The following is a 21243-nucleotide window of genomic DNA, read 5'->3' on the forward strand; positions in this document are numbered from 1 at the left end:
TGCCTGCTGCTTTCAAGCCACCGTATCAGAAGTCAAAATACACAGTGAGACACGGACACCGAAATTAATACCGGGCTTGTTGTAAGGTCCAGAACACATTGTGATACAACCGATCGTGTAAAGCATTTTGTGGTCCTGATCCAATTTAGCTGTGACACTCTATAAGCCGGTATGTCACCCCTGAGAAAAATCACTACCGAAAGCCTGGCTCAGCCTTTTGAAGCATCGCTTTTAAGATGCGAGTCCTTCCTCAGGGCTTCGCTTCTGAGGATTAAACGACTCCTCCAAGCTGTGTTTTACTTAGCCCTTAAACAAGCCCAGCTTTTTTCCTGCGAGGAAAGACCCTCACAGCAAAAAAAAATCCCACCTACCCATTTTGCTGTTTACTCTCCCCCTGGTTTTCTCTGAATCCTCGTCGTGGCCCCTCGGCTACGTCCTGGGCGCCGTCGCCGGCCGAGGCGCTCGGGGCGGCATTGTGCGTGGTGGCGGGCTGCCGTGGGACATTAACTGCAGGTTTAGCAGCGCTCGGTGCAGGCGGCCGCTGCTCAGCGTTAGGCTTGGCATTAACATGCAGTCCGGGCGCAGCAAAGGGGGCCGGGGCGGCAGCCGTCGGGGACGGAGCCGCCACCTGGGCCGGGGTGAAGGCGGAGGACGGTGATGGGATGGAGGTGACTTTGGAGGAGGTTACGGCTCCAAACGGCCTCGGTGTCTTATTGTAAGCCACACTCGCCGTGGCAGTGACTTTGGGCGCAACAGCAGAGGCAATGGGCACAGGCTTAACTACTTCTGTAGGTTCTCCCTATGCGAGATGAAAAACAAAAAAGAAACACACAAAACCACGCCAGACGCATGCACGTTCCTCAGCAGGGATTTTCGCTGCTCTCAGGGGAGATAACCCACCTAGCGTGGAATGAAGCAGCATAGAACAGAAGCAAGCTTTACCGAGTCTGCAGCCATGAAACGTATGGAAAAAAACGAGCCATGCGTTTTAGGAAAGGGAACGATCCAAGCATGCACAATCAATATGAAATCCCACGATGCTAACTCCTCTCATCATATCCAAAACAGACACCCCACAAATCAAATTCAAGAGAAACTGAAGAGCCACTCTATTGCAAAACCCACCAGGTAACTCATGTGGAAAAAATTAGTGTTTTTTATAAAAATCCACATTCCACCTCTCAAACCCAATTCAAGATATGCACATTCCCCATACACAAACAGCATGTGCATGTGTACACACACACACACTGTATATAAGGGCTGTATCAACAGATCAGTAAGAGTGGAACCAGAGCCCTGGAGCTCATTTATTAGAGGCTAGTGCTTTGGGACTCAGTGAGCTTTTCCAGTTGCACTCTATCAATGTACCCCAACGTCTTCACAAAAAATACAATTTTTTTTTTTTTTTTTTTTTTTTTTCCCTGGGAGCTATGTTTTAACATGGTGGTTCCCAAACTGTGGCCTTTCAAATCACGGTCAGCAGAACACTAACATACTATACGTTATTTATGTCCATTGGAGAGGAATTTCAAATACAGGCCATCTGTAAGTATTTTCAGGTTTGCAAACAGCCTTCTTATCAAAAAGGAGGGTTTGAAACTATTGCTTGAGAACAAAACATTAGAAGAACTCAAGAACAAGTAATTCCCCAATGCTCTAAGGAAAGTGAGGGGAATTGTTCTCTGAAACTCGAATATTTAGATAAGCTTCTTCCAAATACAAAGGGAGATTTCAGTGCCCAGTAAAAAAAGACAAAACAAGTAAAAAACAAACAAAAAAACAAAAAAGGAAAAAAAAACCCCACCACTGAAAAGCCCGACTAGTGTTTCTCTCTTAGGGATAGAGGAAAAACTTCAGCAATATCTTTCTAAAAAAATGTTCTAAGAGTTGGCAGATAACATTTATTCACCTTTTTTTTTTTTTTTGATAATAAATTGCCAGGTGTCTCAGTTCTTTTGGCGGGGGGGACGGGACAGGGAGAGTAAAAGTTACTCAAAGATACAAACGCTGCAATGTTCTTAATGTAACACATGGAAATCAAGCATGTTATATTGAAAGGAAAGTGAATGACAGTGCTTATCCACAACAGGGTTTGACAGATGGGTAACAGTTAGTGTCACATGCTACATTTCTTGGTTGCGATGATGAACATACCTTTGGTACATTAATAAGATCAGGTTTTTGTACAGAAGCCACTCTGGAAGAGGAAAAACATACACATAATCATAAATAACAACGTAAATAACAAGTTCTTTAATGTTTAAGCATTTCCCTCTTTCAACTCACCACATCCACCCACAGATATATCAAGTATTTCATTTTGTTTCCTCTAAAGGAAACAAGAAGTATTCAAGTTAAACCTACAACATTGTTGTTAATACAATGAAAAGGCAAAACCAAACCAGATTAATTTCTCTGGATAAAATGTCAGGAACTCTAGCATCTATCATCAAGTACTATTTGATTTATAAATTCATAATACCATATCACCAGTTAGGAGACTTCAGCTCCAATTTGCTTATTGTTTTCCATCATTTCATAAGAAACTGTCATGTAACTGAAAAGCTCTGATCAGATGAATTGCATTTTAAATAGCACATAACCTTTATTCAGGCTTAAAACAGAAAGATTCCTTTTAGAACAACAAGAAGAATCCTTCTGAAGGACTTAGCAAGATAAATTATACAGAAACTTTTTGCACAGTCTTTGGTCTTCAAAGATAAGGTTAATGTCACTTGAACTCCACAGTAGATGGCAAAAAAATTTCTTCCAAACAATGGCTACATTGAAACTACTATGGGGTAGTGGGAAGGAAAGGAAGTACCGCAATGGAAAGGATTAAGAAGATGAAGAATTGACAGATTTTGTTATACCTAATGTGAACTAGCAACATGTTACAGGTAAAGGCATCTCACTTGACTGGTTTTTTCAGATTTGTATATAGTTATATGCAAAAATACACACACAAAAAATTAAAAAAAAAAAAACAGCAAAAAAATCTGGCACACTAACATTTTGTCTGCAAATATTGCTGCTGATATACTTGACTCTTTTCATGCTGTTTCAGTAGGAAAGTGGCTCCTTGCCACATTTCAAAACACTTCTGGCCATATTTGGTAGCTGCTCAGAAAAGCTGACACCCTTAATGATCCAAGAACCAGCAATCATATCCTGCCTGAAATCACACAACCCCGATTTCCGATGAATCTTCTAAATAGGGTTTTGAAGAACTGAAGCTGGATTCTCATTTCCAAAGATAATTTGCCGGGGAGGCAAAAAGGTTTGTTTAACTGGAGATCAGCTAACAGAGGCTACAATTTAAAACACTTCTATTGTATAAACCAGCTTTTCTATTTCTACCAGGAAAATGTGGAGAACTAGATTTGAATTAGGTACACATGGTCCATTTAACAACTCCTTTTATTTTCTCCTTTTTATCCTCCTTTTTTTTCTTTTTACTAATTATGTTCAAAACGTTTACTCCTTCCCTCAAAGCCATTTGGCCCTCAGGGCTCATCAGGTTCAAGCAACAGCAATCCTGCTGCAGGTTCAGTAGCTAACTTACAAAAAGGAAGATACATATAATCCACACGCTATGTTGGCAGGAAAAAAAACAAAACAAAACAAACTAAAAAAAAACCCACGACAAAAAAAACGAAACAAAAAACCCAAACACCATCACATGAGAAGATCATCTTCTGCACTTCCCCTTCACCATTTGTGCATCACTGCTGACACAGATTATGTCCACATCAACAGTAATTCTCAACAGAGAGAGGGTTTTGTACGCTCTGAGGAACAGGTTCGTTCTCCCCTTTCCCACAGAGCATGCAGCCTATGAGAAGGCTGACCTCCGGCCCTCCAAAGCACTGGGGTGCATCATTAATCACTCCTAATTACAGAGTTGTCAATTTGCAGCAACAAAAGCAACAAGAAGGGGAAAAAAAAAAAATGCCAATACATATGGAAACTCTTCTTTCTTTTTTAAGACTGGAGTTAGAAGGAAACATGCATCTCACTCCATATCCTAGGTATACATTTTTTAATAAAGTAGCTTGGAATGTTTTGTGTATTTATTAAGCTGACCTAACAGTAAGAAGTAGAAAGACATTCATTATTCAAGTCAACTACCATATTTCATGCTTGAGAAAAAAACCCTTCTCTTTGCTAATGCTGGACCTTGACATTTCAGTCTCATAAAAGGCAGATACTTAATTTTGGGGGGTTTTAGAATATAATCAAATTTGAGTTTGCAATGGATGAGATTGCTCTACGTTCATCAATACAGCACTGAGCAAAAATTATTTCAAAGCACTATTTCCAGATGATCTGAAGACATACTCTTCAAAATTCATCTTCAAAAATATCACACAAAAAGAAGAAAAAGAAAAAGAGGGTGAAAAAGAGGCTTGATAACTGAAATGTTCGCAATGTTCTTTTAACATTGGAGTCAGACAGCATAACATTACTTTATTTTCCCCAAACACACTTGAAACAAGGACATAAATTTGCATGTCCCAGACATACTTCAAACAGTTTAACTTGGCCTTGTTGACTTCAGACCATAATCAGACTAAAATCTGTGATTTACCCCATATTGTATAAAGAAAATGCTCACCCAGCAAATTGAGCCACCAGGATCTGAATGTGAAAAATGCATGGTGGTTAGACAAGACAGTACAAAAGGAAATGCCCTAAGTTGAAAAGCGAAACGTGTCCAATGTACATTTAAGAAAATATTTCCTGCAGGGCTATTTCCCTTAAGATTTTGATAGATACTACCAAACTGCATAGCAAAAAAAATAATTAAACTGCAGAATCTTGTACATTTTCTTAGCTGTTAGCACTTTGCTTCCCACCTAGCAATTAAACATATTAGGATTTCATGCTGGTTTTATCATGTTGAATGTATGAATAACTGATGATAAAGGCTTTCAAAATGAGATGACACACTTGCTGTGTTACTACTTATTAGAAAAGCAGGATGGCTTGAAGCAGGTTATTTTCTGAATGATTTAAAACTAGCAGTTCAGTATATTAGTTTATGCAATATTTTCAATAACATACAAACAAAGCAAAGACATAAAATGCTTATTATAAACAACTCACACAAAAGACCTTGGCAAACAGCTACGGTTTTCAGCTTCGTACAAATTATTATAAACAACAAAAACAGAAGCAGCAGCCATCACTTACTGAGAGCCTAATACTGAAAATGAAAGTGCACAAAGTTTTTGCACAGGCTTCTACATCTAAGTCGTTTATTCTTTCAGGAAAAAAAAGCTATATTTAGCCTGTGTAAACAGTTCATTTTGACCAAACATGATCAAATTTGCTCTCTAAACATACCACAAGCCGTTCCTCTCGGATGAATACTTTCATGACATTTAATGCAATTCAAAACTTTCCAACTTCCAGCACAGCCTTATTAGGAAAATGAATTAGTCTGCTCTTCGCTGCAAGCAATATGCCCAGCAAAAACTATTCATTCTTTAAATTCTCCTTTTATTCATTCCCTTTCCAAGTATTTCACCCGTTAAAAAAAAAAAAAAGACACAAGCCATTCAACAATCCCTTCTATAATTACCAATAACTGGAAAAAACCATTATTAAAGCTAAAGCTACAGTATTTCATGCTTCTACAATGAGTACAATTTGATACATCACCTCCAAAGACCGATCATCAACAAAAACGCTGTAATCTCAATAATTAGCACTATGGAAGTAAATTCAATGCAAAGCAGGATTTTTTTTGGACAAGTCTCAGCTGTCCTGTGTGCATAACCACACCACAGAGGCCCAAACCCTCAGCCAATAAATCCCTAAAGCTTCATTGAACCTAAAATCCAAATGACATTTCAGAGTCACATCTCCTCTGAACTCCATTTAAGTCCCACCGTCCCCAGTCCTTCTGCCCCTTAGTAAAGGGACTATATTATATTCATAACTTAAAAAGCAGATGCCGAACTCAGTGGAAAATTCACAAGAAGGTAACGGTGCTTATGAACCCCTGTATAAACAAGGGGAGCACACAATACCAGTATTAACATAGGTAGTGCATTTGGGGTTTTCATATCTCCGTAACTTACAGGATTGCTCATAAACTCTGGTGTGAGATACAACAACAAGAAGCTGCAAGACCTTCATAGAATCATAGAATCATTTAGGTTGGAACAGATCATTAAGACCATTGAGTCCAACTGTAAACTTAGGACTGCCAAGTCCACCAAACAAAGTCAAGGCTGGAAGATTTTCCACAAAATTGTATTTGTTGTTCTGAACTGAACCTTTCTAATAGAAGGAAGGAAGAAAGGAAGGATTTTTTTTTTCACCCCCTCTCATTTTCAAAACTACCTCCTTTTCCCTAGCTGATCAACCAGGATACAGGTTTTGGCAGCAGATACCACATCCCTGAGAAGCCACTGGTCAGATCTTCCTTCCGAAAACCTGATCTTTTAGCCGTTTTGCCATTGTAGTCTGTAGTTCTGTTGGTTTGCTTCATTTTATTTCTAGACAGCAGTCAGCTGACAGGGCAGGAAGCTAAATGCATTTGCTTTTCGTAAATTAGCGAACTCGTGAAAAAAGATGACAAGCAGAAAACATTTAACATATATAATAAGCCATGACTTTCACTAGGGGTTATCTGAACAAAAACAAATGCAGATGTAATTTAAAACACAGAAAAAAGAACAATCCAAATATATTTCTTTTTGCCTTAGACCCAAGCCCCTTCTCTATTACAGACATAATTCATTTCTTACCAACCTTGCTCTGGCTCACAACAGAAAAAGCAAAAACATTCATAAGCTTGCTTCTTGTCACAATTTACACACCATCAGAAATGGTTGCCTTACATACACTAATATAATATATGACTATGTTTCCCACAGTTTTGCAGAAACACACACACTGGCCCAGGCAACATCAGTGGGTGAATCAGTGCTTCAGCAATCTTGCCAGGACAAGCACCTGTGGCCTTGAGACTGCAAACCTCTGCACATCCCAATGCATGGCAAAGCACAGGTAGCAAAATTGTCACTAAGTACTGCTCAATAAGAACTGGAATCTGTTGCAGTCATTGCAAAAAGGAGATGACTTTTTCCACCTTAAGAAACACGGTAATGTTTTCAAATCTATACTCTGGTCATCATTCTTGCTAACATAACAACAGATGGCTGTCAACAACATTTTATTTCTTAAGTCATTCTCTTCATTCTAGTTTATTATGTCAGTTTCCATTTAGTTGAACATACCAAATTATGACAAACATGGATGTTAATTACAATCAAACAATGCAGACTTCAGCACTGACTGCCTGCTTAAAGGACCAAATGGCAACTTCAAACCAGTGACATAGCAGAGAGAAGAGGGGATGCATAATGGCATTTCAGATACCATACATCTCCAAGAGTCTTGGTACGAACACCTCATTCTGACAACTAATTCTTACAATAAAAACACATTCTTTCTCTTCTTGCCCTTCAAAATACAGGCTGTAAATGCATGATAATTCAAACATTAAAATGCAAACAGTGTGAGACACAGGTGTTTCAGCATTAACAAAATATTGAAAAAAGCTCCTGTGGATGCTCCCTTTATATGTGAAATCTCACAAAAGGATCTCTTCAGTCAGATGAACCACTTTAAACAGCTTATAACTTCCTGCCCTTTGATGAGGTATATTTAATGGCGTATGCTGAGAATATCAGTATTCATTTCTTGACAGAACAGTACCTCAAGATAATACTTAACACCTTACTTCATTATATTTAGCCTAGGAATATTAGCTAGTGAGTCATTCTCAACAGATTCTACATTTTCAGTAAGTTTAAAGGGGGAGAATTAATATAATGTGCATGTCAGCATTTTACATTTGGTATACACTATATAATACCTTTACATCCTCACACCACGCACTCCACCAGCACACCAGATTACGATGAAGCACTAAGTCAGGTAAAAGCAAGAAAAATTATGTTCTTGCTTTACTGGCTATTTGATAGTTAGCCAAATCAAACGTAGGTCCCCCCTCTTAAATTTAAATAACGTTTGGGATTTCATCATTATGTGTTAGAATAAACAGTACTGACATTCTAGGAGAGAAACAAGCTGCCCTCGGCTTTGGTATTCCTACCCACAAAGGATTAGTTGTTTTCAAGACCTCCCAAAGGCAACCACTGCTCATAGTCTCATTCCTGTGGTCTGCGGCAACCCTACTGAATGCATTTGTAAAGAGAGTTTAAGTGCAGGCAGCTAATATTTTATTCTATTAAAGCAAAACCAAAAACCAAACAAAAAGCTAAGGAAAAAATACCGTGGAATTTATCTCACTTACCTTCTAACTGTCAGAGACTTTTAAAAACATGCTTCTCACTCCCAGGAAGGCAGAAGGTTTAGGAACCTTGAGAGCCCATGCATACGGCCAGCACTGGAATAGGGGGGCACATCTGTCCGTACCTGCCCATGACCTCCCTGATCAAAGCCCAAACAGGTGAAGTATCCCCAGTACCAAGTATGACCAGTGCCTTACAATTCTGTACGGCAGATCACTGCCATTTGTCCTAGAAAAGTTATAAAGCAGCCTATAAACAAGTGGTAGCTCAGCAGGTCTAAATGAGTTTGGTAGGCAGGAATCCCATCTTGCTGCTGCTTTGCTACTCACAAGCTATAGGAAAACTAACAGCTTGTATATAAGACCTTATATACATTACCTTCAGTGATGGTGGTAATTTCTATCAGTTATGCCTTGTTATACACTGATTTTTTTCTTTAAGCATTCCTAAAGCTGTCTTGCCAAGTAACAGTATCCCCATAACAGTTCAGTGCAAATAACAAAACAAAACAACTATACTCAGGCTTTTAATAAAGCGGAATTTATACATTTTATTTTCTTTAGAAGTGCTTATTAGATACTAATTCTAACACAGCAAGCTACCTTTTAAAAACAGCCAGCTTAATGAAAAGCATAGGTCTAAATGACTTGCAGACCTAGGCAGTCCTCCAAAGCCCTCAAAAAAAAAAAAAAAAAAAAGAAAGCTCAACTTCATGTTGACTTCAGTCTGTCATCAAATCTAGGTTATAATTTAGGAGATTCAAACCTAAACACTAAATTATTTTTTCCAGTGCTTTCCACAATATAGTGACTAATGTTTAAATTACCTCTTTTGTCTAAAACACAGTCCAAATAAGCTTGAAAGTGCAGTTGTATCTATTTTAACTGGAAATTCATGACAAACAGCTCCACAATCCCCAACATATCCTTATTTGGGATTTTAATTTTTTTTCCTCTTAAGTGCATGCTTGGGAATGAGCATTTATATCAATATTTTTTCTCTCAAATGAAGAATCTGGCAATTTGGAAAGCCATTAGATTATTATATTTTACTTCTTATGGGAGCTAAGTACATCTCTCCTCTATAAAGCAGCTCACCCATCCATGGCTTCAAGAAAAACTGAGAGATGTAGCGGAAGCATAGTTAACCAAAGGAGACGAAAACTGTTTCCGAGGTGTCGGGCAGCAATAACAAAGAAGAGCCGAGTCCTTCTCTAGGTCACCAGCATGGGAAACAGTGTCACCCACCCAGACCCCAGAAGGCGTCTTTGGCCAAATCCCAGCTGCTTCCTTACACCTCCTGCTTCTTAACGACTTGCGATGATACAGGAACAATGCGAGCAACCTAATACTACAACTTCTGAATTTCCATCTGCGGTGTTTGGAGCCGTACATCGTCTCAACCACGTGGACGTGCAGAGAGCCTGCCGCAACTGCATGGCTGTCAGGAAAATTGCTGGGCCTGGTCCAGAAAAGCCAGGGACATGGCAGAAGTCACCGATAAAGAAACATGATGCTAAATATATTAAAAAGGATGAACTCTGTTGGTTTTAATAGGATATGCGTTCGTTTTAATTCTTTCCATTTAACGTCAGGATTACCATTAAGCATTTGTCTGACTCCTGAGCGTGACCCACCACCAAACGAGCACATTTTCTTTCCCATCCAGCCCCTCAGACACCTCTTTCCTCCCTCCTATGCCACCTGAGCAGAGAGGGATGACCATCTACCCTCGAGGTGCACGAGCCCAGCGCCTGGCTGGCAAACTGCCACAAGGACGACCATGGGCCCTTCCACCGTGGGGACGCCGCAGCCTTCCTTGCAGCAGGTGTGTTTTGAGGGACTCCCCCAGGCTGTCCCCAAAGGGGACACCACCACAGGTGGTGGTGGCTGTGGACAGCAGAGCTGAAGCACTATAAACCACCTTACACAATTATTACAGGATCAATTTAATGAACACACGCTTGCCAGAAGTTAACTTTTCCACTACAGGTCCTCGCTTTTGTTGCCCTTTATCGTTTCCGTGTATTGTTTACATGTTTATATATTTAAGGTCACTGGCTTAGCGGCATGCATTGCAGGTCTAACATTCTGAGAAAAGCCATTTATGTCTCGCCGTGGCTGCCTACTATAGTTTTAGATATCTAACAACTTCAATTTGAAAGAAGTCTTATAAGGAAACCTTCAACTATTACACCTAGAAGACCTCAAGTTAGCCTGGCCAACAGGTCTCACCACACCTTTAAGGGAAAGGGAAGTCAAAGAGCAACTGTCAGAGTACAAGCTGTAGGTGGAAATTATTTTGTTTACTGCAAAAGCTAAGCAAGAAAGAACAAAAAGCAGCAGTGATCTCAAATAGTTAATTCCTGTAGTCAATAAACTGACCAAGGAACCAATTATACCAGAAACTCTAGCACTGATTAAAGGTGCAGAAAGAGTGCTGGAATTCTTCTGTTGTTTGCAACAACTGTGAAAGAGGAGAAAAATTAATAATCCCATCTCACTCCAACTGATCCAGCTAACTGGATCATTCTAGCTTTAGAAAAAGTAGCTTTTATCCTTCTCAGCTCAAAATACTTAGGGGATAACATTCACAGCACACTCACAGCATATGAAGCAATTAACTGCTTTTGTGGGCAACTAATCACTGATGCAAAACAGATGTAAAACATCTGATGGTCACAAAACCTGTTGAGATTTTTCACAATGCTGCAAACATTACTTCGCTATAAGGCAAGACGAAAGTAAGTGAGCAATGTTTGACAGGCACAATATGTGTTTTTATTACCTCATGGGGTTTTGTGGTTCTGTGCCACAGACATGACTTTCTGCTGACAATACCCTAGAATTTTTCAAAGGCAGTAATTTTTCAAAAACTGGGCAAAAGGAAAAAGGCCCCAAAACTGTGCAGCTGTGCAATTTGGTTATTAATAGATGTTCGACTTTGCAGCTATAACTAACCTTTCTATTAGGTGGTGTAACACACACATATCTAGTTAAACTTGCAGTGGTGGCTCTCAACTTGTATTTAGCTTTGTTTCAGACCTCTAGAAAAATCCTGTGTACCAGAAAACCTGCCTGCTTTTCCCAGCCTGCTTTTCCCTGCATTACCAAAAATCCCATCTATCTTACGCTGTTACATTTTCATGATACTACCACTATCTTTCAGGAAGACATTTATTTTCCAAACAGACAATCATTAATTTATTCTCGTTCCATTCTTTACTGGAGAAAGGTAGGGAAAGCCCTATTGATGAGTCAGGACACTAAAATTTTGATTCTCAACAGCTGAGAGATGATCTTGCATGGCAGAGGACAGGTTTTATTTAAACAGTGTCTCATTTTCTCCTGTGGGCTGATGCTTAGGAACAGTTTATCTAACAACACTGGTCAGTTCAACATGTGAATACATATTTACCTTAGGTTTTTTTCTGTTCTTTACATCCCACATTCACAGAGATGCAAAATTAACTGCCTGAAATCCAGAAAATAAAGTTACCTGCATAGGTACTAAATACACTATTTAGCCAGTTCAAGCTAACGAACTATTTTCAGCATATGAAAGGCACAGCCCATATTTAAACTGTGTAAGCTTCTTTTAATCCATTTAGAGACAACTGTCCCTTGACAGATCATCACATATCCTTTTATAATTAAAGAATGCCTGCAAGTTAGCATCATAAACCCTGCATGTCAGAGAAATGTGTTTTCCAAAGGAAAGCAACAGGTGTGGGGCATATTCTGTATTTGAAAAACAAAAGTGTAAATAGAGACAAGTAACATCACTTGTGGCACCCAAACAATGAGATGAGTGTTTATGAAGGAAAAAATGACACACATTACACAGTGGACCAACATAGGATGGACTTGGGCATCATTGGGTCAGGTAAGCTGCCTGTATATTACCAGATTTTGAGCTACAGGGAACCCATAGTAGAGAGAACAGTGAAAATTACCCATTTTTCCCATTCTTAACATTGGGATAACAGGAGCAAGATTAAGTCAATTTTCAAAAGAAGACTTTAAATAAATGCCATTAAGCATGTCACACATTCCAGATAATATATCAAATACAAAGCCCCACATTTTCTGAAAAAGGGGACAAAAGTTTCACTCTCAAATATATACACACACTATTCAAATCCACAGGTAAGAAGAGTCATATTCTAAGAAATGTTTCAACTTTCCAAAATGCAAGCTTTTCTACTTATCTAGACTTGGCCAGGAGCGCAGGAAGCACCACTGCTCACGCATGACTGCTGAGCGACTGCCAAATCCCAAGGCTACTTCAGATTCTGGGAAGTAAACCAACAGGGCTTTAGAAACTTTTTGATCAGAAAACTTTTGGACCTGGGTCAGACGGCTATTCTTCAAGCTCGCTGTCTTCCTGGCAGTCTCATTAAACTATTGAATTCAATGGACATTTGACTTAACACTAGCATTGGAGACTCAACAGCAGCAGCAAGAAAGTTTTGCCTAACGTTTGCAGAGTCATCATTTTCTTGACATTCTGATATCTTTCTACTAACACTTTTCTTTACATAACTAGTACAGGGAAGGAAAAACAAAAACAAAAAACCAACAAAACATTGATCAGTGTCCCAAAGCACTACAAACACGGTCATAACACCCTCAAGAAGTTTTTAATCAGGCTGTTCGTAAATTGGTGACGCAGTCAAAATCAGGTCTGTGCAGCTGTATTCCTTAGGAAATTACAGCGGACACGACGCACATCAGACTTCCAAAGTGAAGCTCCTCACGCAGAAGCGTAGGCTTTCCCTGCATTTCCTAGTTTGAGACCTTGACAGCTTTGCTCTTGGTGTCCTTTATATGACATAACTTTCTGCAGTTGAATTGGAGGCTGCTGAAGGCTTCCTCTAATAAAAACCCCAAGGGGAAAGCAAGACACAGACAGCATGATGACAACCGTGATGACAAGACTGGTTTCCGTCACAGTGAAAGAATTTCTTCAACTTTATGTTCCAGTCCTCAAACACTCACTGGCATGAAACACATCTCAGCAACAGGCACAGAATAACATTAGCTGTTACTACCAATAATTTTAATAGCTACACACTGGCATGCTAGAAGAGGCTAGAGCACCCCCAAGATTCTTGTCTCCATTTTGCTACTGGTTTGTTATGGCATAATGATTAAGTCACCTTTGATTTTCTCATATTTATCTTTAATTAATCATCCTACTTTTAATGCTTTTAAATTAAAGTAACAAGTACAAAACAAATACCTCTGGCTATACAAAGAAATATAAAATGAAGCAATTTGTAGGAAAACAAACACACTAAGAAAGTGATTAATTAATCCACCTCTGTTGTCTCAGTCATATGACAAATTTGGTGTCCTTTACATATCCAGTAACATTATGTATTTCTTAACAAAAACATACCATCCCAAGACACTAAAAAGATTTTGTCAATTCAGAGCTGACACGTCTCAACCTTGGGTTCAATCACTTGGGGAGGAGATCTCTGAGTATTTCATACCCTCATACCACATAAAATCCTGTCCAGTTGCTGGATTAAGTTGCTGGTACATACAATTTAAAGGGTCTCATTTTTTCAGTCAGCCTAATGTGGCAACTCTTTCAGACTGCCCATACAGGCTAGCTTGCTCTAACTCAATGACTGTAGCTGGCATAGAAACAGAGTGAGCAAAATTTGAGAAGTAATTTATTACCTGCCAAGAGAGGAGCAATTCTTCTAAGAAAAAAATAATAATTCTTCCATATCTAAACTTATTACCTGTTTTAACAAATGCCTTGCAGAGCCTAGATTACTGACTCCATGGAAATGGCCAGGGAGTTGTCCTAAGATATGGAGACAGACAGCTTATGTTGACACATCCAAGTGTCCTGCCCTTTAATACTCTCACCTACTCCTTTGTAAACTGGCTCAATATTTGGCCAGGCATTTTTTCCCCTTTGGAGTAATGAGCAGCCAAACACAGTATACAAAGAACAGTAATCAAGCTGAAATAGAGCATTAGGTATTTCTATAGCAGCACTGTGTTTTTCACAGATACGGCTAAAGCTTGCGAGGAGGTAGCACTGCAACATATTAGGCACCATACACACAAACGCCACACAACTTTGTTACAGTGATGTTTGTTTTCAGACACCAAAGCAAAGATCCTCAGGGCAAGATACATATCTATGAGTCTGCTTATACCTTCCACTCCCTTGACAGAATATAATCAAGGACTGATTTCCTCAAATGAATGCATCCCAAATAATTCTCTGTATCCTCAAAAAAAGTATACAGATATACCCATGAGTAATATTTGGACCAGATGAATACATGTATTCTGGGGCATAGAGGAGTTTTAACAGCTGTATTGTTCTAATGCAGCTGTTCAGTTACTGGCATGCATTGTGAGGCACTTTTGATTACTGCATGTTTAATCTATATATAAATGCATTATTTTGCCACTCAAAAGTTTGGCATTTAGATGGTATCTGCAAGGCTTCAAAACTGAAGTCTGCCTGTGATGCCCCAGCTGGCTATTTCAAAGTGTGCCAACAGAATTAAAATGTCACTAAAGATCATGCCACTCTGAGGTATCTGTGTTATTTTAAGAAGTGAAGATAAACTGTGGCCAACTTCACATTGTTTCCTTAAATCTTTCACTTAACTACAGACAGAGCTTAAAATAAAAGTGCAAGGTCAACGGCACCACAATTTACATGCTAGCTAATGAGCCCCTGAACTTTCAAAAAGGTATTGGGTAGGTGGCACAGGTCAAACCAGAAATGGGTAGAAAAGTTTCACCTGAGATTGTGAATGGCAAATCACCACCAGCCATACAGGAGAACCTACACACTCTTTCAAAGGTATCAGCAAGAAAATCTGTTATTATGGAACAGAGTTGGGGGGAACATTTAAATTATTTACCTGAAATACAAGAACTCTAAAAGCATTGGCTCACTGACTGCAGAAAATATTCATTATGAACAGTTGTACACTAATTCAATCCAGCAAATTATTGTTATATGGATGCTGTTTTACTAAAAGATGCTGTCCTGTTAAGTCATGGCGAGGAGTGCAACTCCATAGTCTACTACTTGAAGGCATTTTTTCAGGGGAAAAGAAGTCATGGGTCTCAGCTGCTTCCTACAACAGTTTTTAGGCATGCATTTGACTTGGAGGTAGGAAATACATGATGTGAAACACTGGTCTCCACACTGTAAATTGCACTTCTTGGGTGATCTCTTTGGACAAAGATGAAAAACTCAACTGTCCAGATATCTTTTCTTAGTAACGCATTCATGTTAAGTGGACTGGGGACCAGTATTATTTTTCTTGGGGCAACTGCTATCTCCAAGAAGAAACATCCACAAACAAGGAGAAAAATATGTCACTGACCTCAAGACCACCTAAGGAACCTGAAGGTGCACAAGTCCATGGGACCTGATGAGATGCATCTGCGGGTCTTGAGGCAAATGGCGGATGAAGTGACTAAGCCACTACCCATCATATTTGAGAAGCTGTGGCAGTCCAGGGAAGTTCCTGCTGACTGGAAAAGGGGAAATGTAACCCCCATTTTTAAAATGGGAAAAAAAGACCAGGGGAACTGCAGGCCAGTCTCACCTGTGCCTGGCAAGATCATGGAGCCGATCCTCCTGGGAACTGTGCTAAGGCACATGGAAAATATGGAGGTGATTGGTGACGGCCAACATGCCTTTGACTAAGGGCAAATTGCACCTGACAAATTTGGTGGCCTTCTACGACAGGGTTACAGCGTTGGTGGATAAGGAAAGAGCAATGGACATCATCTACCTGGACTCGTGCAAAGCATTTGACGCCATCACGTGTTACATCCTTGTCTCTAAATCGGAGAGACATGGATTTGACGGATGGACCACTCAGTGGATAAGGAACTGGCTGGATGGTCGCACTCAAAGAGTTGCTGTCAATGGCTCGATGTCCGAGTGGAGACCAGTGATGAGTGGCATTCCTCAGGGGTAGGTATTGGGACCAGCTCTGTTTAACATCTTTGTCGATGACATGGACAGTGGGATCGAGTGCACCCTCAGCAAGTTTGCTGACGACACTAAGCTGTGTGGTGCAGTTGACATGCTGGAGGGAAGGGATGCCATCCAGAGGGATCTTGGCAGGCTTGAGAGGTGGGCCTGTGTGAACCTCATGAAGTTCAACAAGGCCAAGTGCAAGGTCCTGCACATGGGTCGGGGCAATCCCAAGCACAAATACAGGCTGAGCCATGAGTGGATTGACAGCAGCCCTGCGGAGAAGGACTTGGGGGTACCAGTGGACAAAAAACTGAATATGACCCAGCAATGCGCACTTGCAGCCCAGAAAGCCAATCGCATTCTGGGCTGTATCAAAAGAAGTGTGGCTAACAGGTCCAGAGAGGTGATTCTGCCCCTCTACTCTGCTCTGGTAAGACCCCACCTGAAGTACTGCATTCAGCTCTGGGGCCCCCAACATAAGAAGGACATGGACCTGTTGGAGCGAGTCCAGAGGAGGGCCACAAAGATGACCGGGGGGGCTGGAGCACCTCCCCTATGAGGACAGGCTGAGAGAATTGGGGTTGTTCAGCCTGGAGAAGAGAAGCCTCTGTGGAGACCTTATAGGGGCCTTCTAATTCTTAAAGGGGGCCTACAGGAAAGCTGGGGAGGGGCTCTTTTACAGGGAGTATAGTGATATAGTGATAGGCTGACGGGTAACAGTTTTAAACTGAAAGAGGGTAGATTTAGATTAGATATTAGGAAAAAATTCTTTACAGTGAGGGTGGTAAGACACTGGAACAGGTTGCCCAGAGAAGTTGTGGATGCCCCATCCCTGGAAGTGTTCAAGGCCAGGTTGGATGGGGCTTTGAGCAACCTGGCGTAGTGGAAGGGGGTTGGAACTAGATGATTGTTAAGGTCCCTTTCAACTCAAACCATTCTATGAGTCTATGACCTGTAGAAGGCTTAAGATTTCTGCAGTCTCATGCAAAAATGAGAAAGCATTTCTTCACAGTCCTGAAAAAATATTCTGTGTAGTTACACAAAGCTTGGGTTGGGTACCATGGTTTGGAAACTAATAGAGTAGTGCTGGCCACCTTCTAGTCCCCATACGTGATATCCCATTGTCTTCACTCCAGCAGCCACATGCACAAAGACTGATTTTTAGAGAGGTCTCACCAGGCTGGTCCTTGCCTACCCAAGCCTTTCCTACACGCTTGACCAGCCCTAGAGGTGCAGAGAGTTTGAAATGATTGTGACTACTACAAGTGCTCCCTAATCCCAAAGACTTCCACATCTACCATCACAGAAATCCAATCATCTTCTGGGTTTTGCCCATTTCTGCCAGTTTCTGCCCATTTCTACTAGTTTTCCCTTTTCCCTCCCTGCCTGACCATTAGCAATCTACAGTGACCTAAAGCAGGGAATTGTATTAGACCATTAATGGCATATACTATATCTTCATTTCCACATTTTTACCTAAAAGGCTAGCAGTGAAGTCTAACATCCTCTTTAGGAAGAGCAATTTAAAACCAAAACCAAAACTAACAAACAAACAAATAAAAAAACCAACCAACAGCCAAACAAAAAAAACCCACTCAAATGGACAGACAGACAAAAAAAGAAAAATGCTGAAAATGTCAAGAGGTAACTTAACAATTTGGTGACTCATCATGAGACAAGTCTTCCATGGTGTTTAAAAAAACCCACAAAACCAAACAGCAGGAACATGGTGCATCATGAGAAGGATCAGATGAATTCTTAGCATTTTTTAAGAACAAAATCACTTGAGCGAATTATACAATGAATAGGGTAGTGAAGAGTAAATATCTACTGTTTGCAATTACTCCAGCTCACCCTCATACTTTCTTTTGGCCTCACCCACAGCGTGCACCTATTCATGATACCTCATCTTAACAAGGAGACATTCTCTGGTGCTAACGTATTAAGGGAAAAAAAGGAAAAAACCCACCTCAGCCAAGAAAAATATCCATGATCAAAATTAAAGGTGTAGCTTTAAAGTAAAAAATTTGCCATAAAAATTACATCCTCGGACAAAGCCACATAGCAAGCTACAACCTTCTCCGTTTCTCTTGCAAAGAAAGAAAAGGAAAACAAAAGGAACAGCTTTACAGTGTCCCTTATTCAGTTCTTGATCAAAGATGTTCTGTCTGCTAATTACTGGCTTATGGCAGAAACAGTTCAGGTCCAGCCCTGCAAGGTATTATGTTTCTCCAGGAAGGCTCCTAAATGCCTCAGGCTCCATTATCTTTAACAGCAGATGAAGTCCTCATTAAACAAAGAACCCTTTTTTCTCCACATCAAGAGAAAATCAAAACTTTGTAACTGTATTTTAGTCCAAAATGAATTTGTTATTTCTGGTATACAAATAAACAAACACATATAAGTTAGGAAACCATCCTCCCTACCAAGATAAATCTACCAGATTATACCACTTTATGATCCCATGAAATGTAGTTCTGATTTCTCCAACCTTTTTTTTTTTCCCCTTTGAAATGATCAAACATTGAACTGATACATTATTAATTTTAGCACTGGCATGCTACCTCCACTCACCTCTATGCATTCTGCATGACAGAATCTGTAAGCAGTATTTGTTCTTTACTGTTTGTAACAACTACATTCTGTGTCACTACAATACTTAACAGCTAATGTAAGTAAGGATCATTTGGGTTTGTTTAAAAAAAAAAAAAGTGACCCATCAATCTTATTCATTAGTTTAAGATATTAGTTCTGAAATTTATCTGGATCCTAAAAAAACCCAACTCTAGCAGCTTTTCACAAAAGTGAAAAGGAACTGCAGGAAGCAATTTTCACTTACATAAGACATCTAATTCTCTTCTCCCCAGTCCCATTTCCTGCCAAAATACCTTCTATATGATAACTGAGATTAAATATTGATTTTTTTCTGATTTTTTTTTTAATGACAGTGCTATTTACCTGAGTTGCGCTGAAACTTGATTTTGTCCCAACTTCCATGTAAGCCCAAAATATCCGTGTTCACACCACTGTGCCACCTTAGTCTAGCAGCCCTGCCACGAGGTTAACTTCAGTCTGTCCTTGTTCCAACTCACTCAAATTGCAGTAGGCGCATTCTGCTCCAGGAAACCTCCCTTCAGCCAAGTTAAGAGATAAAAAATTCCCACAACCATATTCTCTTCATAATTAAGTTATTCAACATTGCTCCTTTGTAGGCAGCTCCAAGAGATGAAACACACAAATATCAGTCCCAGCACTTACTTAATCATCACATTAATGGGGTGGTCTCTTATGAGTTAACAAGACTTTGTGGAAAATGACTGACTTGTCAAGCCATCACCTTCATTCCAAAACTTGGAAAGGAGATAACTGGCAACTCTTTTGGCCAAGGGACTCCAAGACCACTATTGACAGCAGGCGCACTTATAAATTTCAGCACTTGAGAGGCCTTGAATGGAAAATATTACACATTTTTGTACTTGCAATAACTGTTATACATTATACTAAGCCCAGTATGTGTATTTTAGTGACTCCATGTGTCACTGAAACTTATAGTCTGCTCACGTGGAGTGGCTTTGTATGTAAAGGAAAAATAATCTGTTAGGAATCGAGAAGCATTAGTTATCTCTGAAGTCACTGTGCTCATTAAAACTTTGGCTTCCTAAACTCTGTAATACATTTTAAGAATGTATTCTACATTCCATTTTTCACATAGAAGCTTAGTAGTTAGAAAGGATACTATATCGTCAACAGACTTAACTACCCTGGGTTTGGTCATTTTCCCTCCAAAAGACATTAAACAAGTGTTAAAAGTCCCCTCTGCCGAAGCTCACGTTATTTCCATAATTCATTCCCTTCTGACAAGTTGTTCTCTCTTGTACAGTAGTGATCAGTCACAGCTTAAATGCAAACAACAGACTAGGCCAAAAAAGCAAGTCCCCCAGAACAATTGCCACTCAGAAAACCCATTTAATTGCCTGCTGAAGACTTTATTCCAAACACAAAGCAACATGAAACACCAGCTTTACAACAGTCTCACCTGCTGACATAAATTCTCTATGAAGTTTGTGTGTGTCTCAGACAATGGCTTATAACCTCTCAAATTTGACTTATTTTTTTATTATTTTGGAAGATTTTGTGCTCAGCCACACCCGCATAAAATAACCTATCAGACCTTCATGGGGGGGTTTTTGTTTGGTTTGGGTTTTTTAAGTAGTATTTTAATTGTATCTTGTTAAGAATTAGAAATGTTAGGAGATTAAAGCTTGCCAAAACTGTGGGGGAAAATACTCAACAGACATTGTAAGCTTAAAAGTTATAAGGCACTAAGAGGAACAATGAAGATCCCAAAATATGAAAGCATGTAAGTTTGTTGTGAATTTAAATGTAAGAGAGATTGAACTCATTTGCAAATTTCATTTTAACAGACAGACTCCACTCAGCTTACACAGTCCACAAGAATGCTGGAAAAAAGCTAAAGCCTAAACTTGTGCCAATATTTTATGCACCAAACACTTTGTTAGCATCAAGTGCAATTAAGCCTAAACTGAGAAAATAAGCAATAATAAGAATCATTTACTCAGTTTATAAAGAGAAGTAGATGTCATTAAGTAAAAATAAATAAATTACTAAATAAATCCAGGTTCAGTTCTGGTTCAAGTGGGCGCAGCTCCCCCCCACTGTAGCTACATGAGTTCTGTTTTAAGCATCTAACACATGTAAGCAAACTTGCCCGAATTTTTTAAGTCGGCAAATTACTACCCAAAGTGTTCTTGAGATATTGGCAATAACTTTTTTTTTCCCATTTCATCCCTATACATATATTGCTACCGGTTTTGTTTTTAAACTCTCGTAGATCAGAAGCAAAGGCAAGCCTTAGTCATCTTACACTTCTGCAGAAGAGACGGTCATTCAGCGACATGAGCCA

At 39.7% G+C, this 21243-nt stretch overlaps 1 protein-coding gene across 12 annotated transcripts in view; it reads right to left on the minus strand.

Annotated features, from left to right (window-relative positions):
• Nucleotides 1–21243, minus strand: part of PDLIM5 (PDZ and LIM domain 5) — a 134535-nt gene that overhangs the window by 57163 nt on the left and 56129 nt on the right. For 8 of the 12 annotated variants that reach the window (XM_052776111.1, XM_052776161.1, XM_052776099.1 and 5 more), the window contains exons 4-5: nt 2158–2200; nt 372–799 (exon numbers count right to left, since the gene is read on the minus strand). In XM_052776111.1, coding sequence (XP_052632071.1) covers nt 372–799; nt 2158–2200 — 471 coding nt within the window. The remainder of the gene's footprint in view (nt 1–371; nt 800–2157; nt 2201–21243) is intronic. The other 4 variants (XM_052776191.1, XM_052776181.1, XM_052776207.1 and 1 more) reach the window with 1 other exon arrangement.

Source organism: Harpia harpyja, chromosome 2, assembly GCF_026419915.1.
Source record: "Harpia harpyja isolate bHarHar1 chromosome 2, bHarHar1 primary haplotype, whole genome shotgun sequence".
Classification (NCBI taxonomy): domain Eukaryota; kingdom Metazoa; phylum Chordata; class Aves; order Accipitriformes; family Accipitridae; genus Harpia; species Harpia harpyja.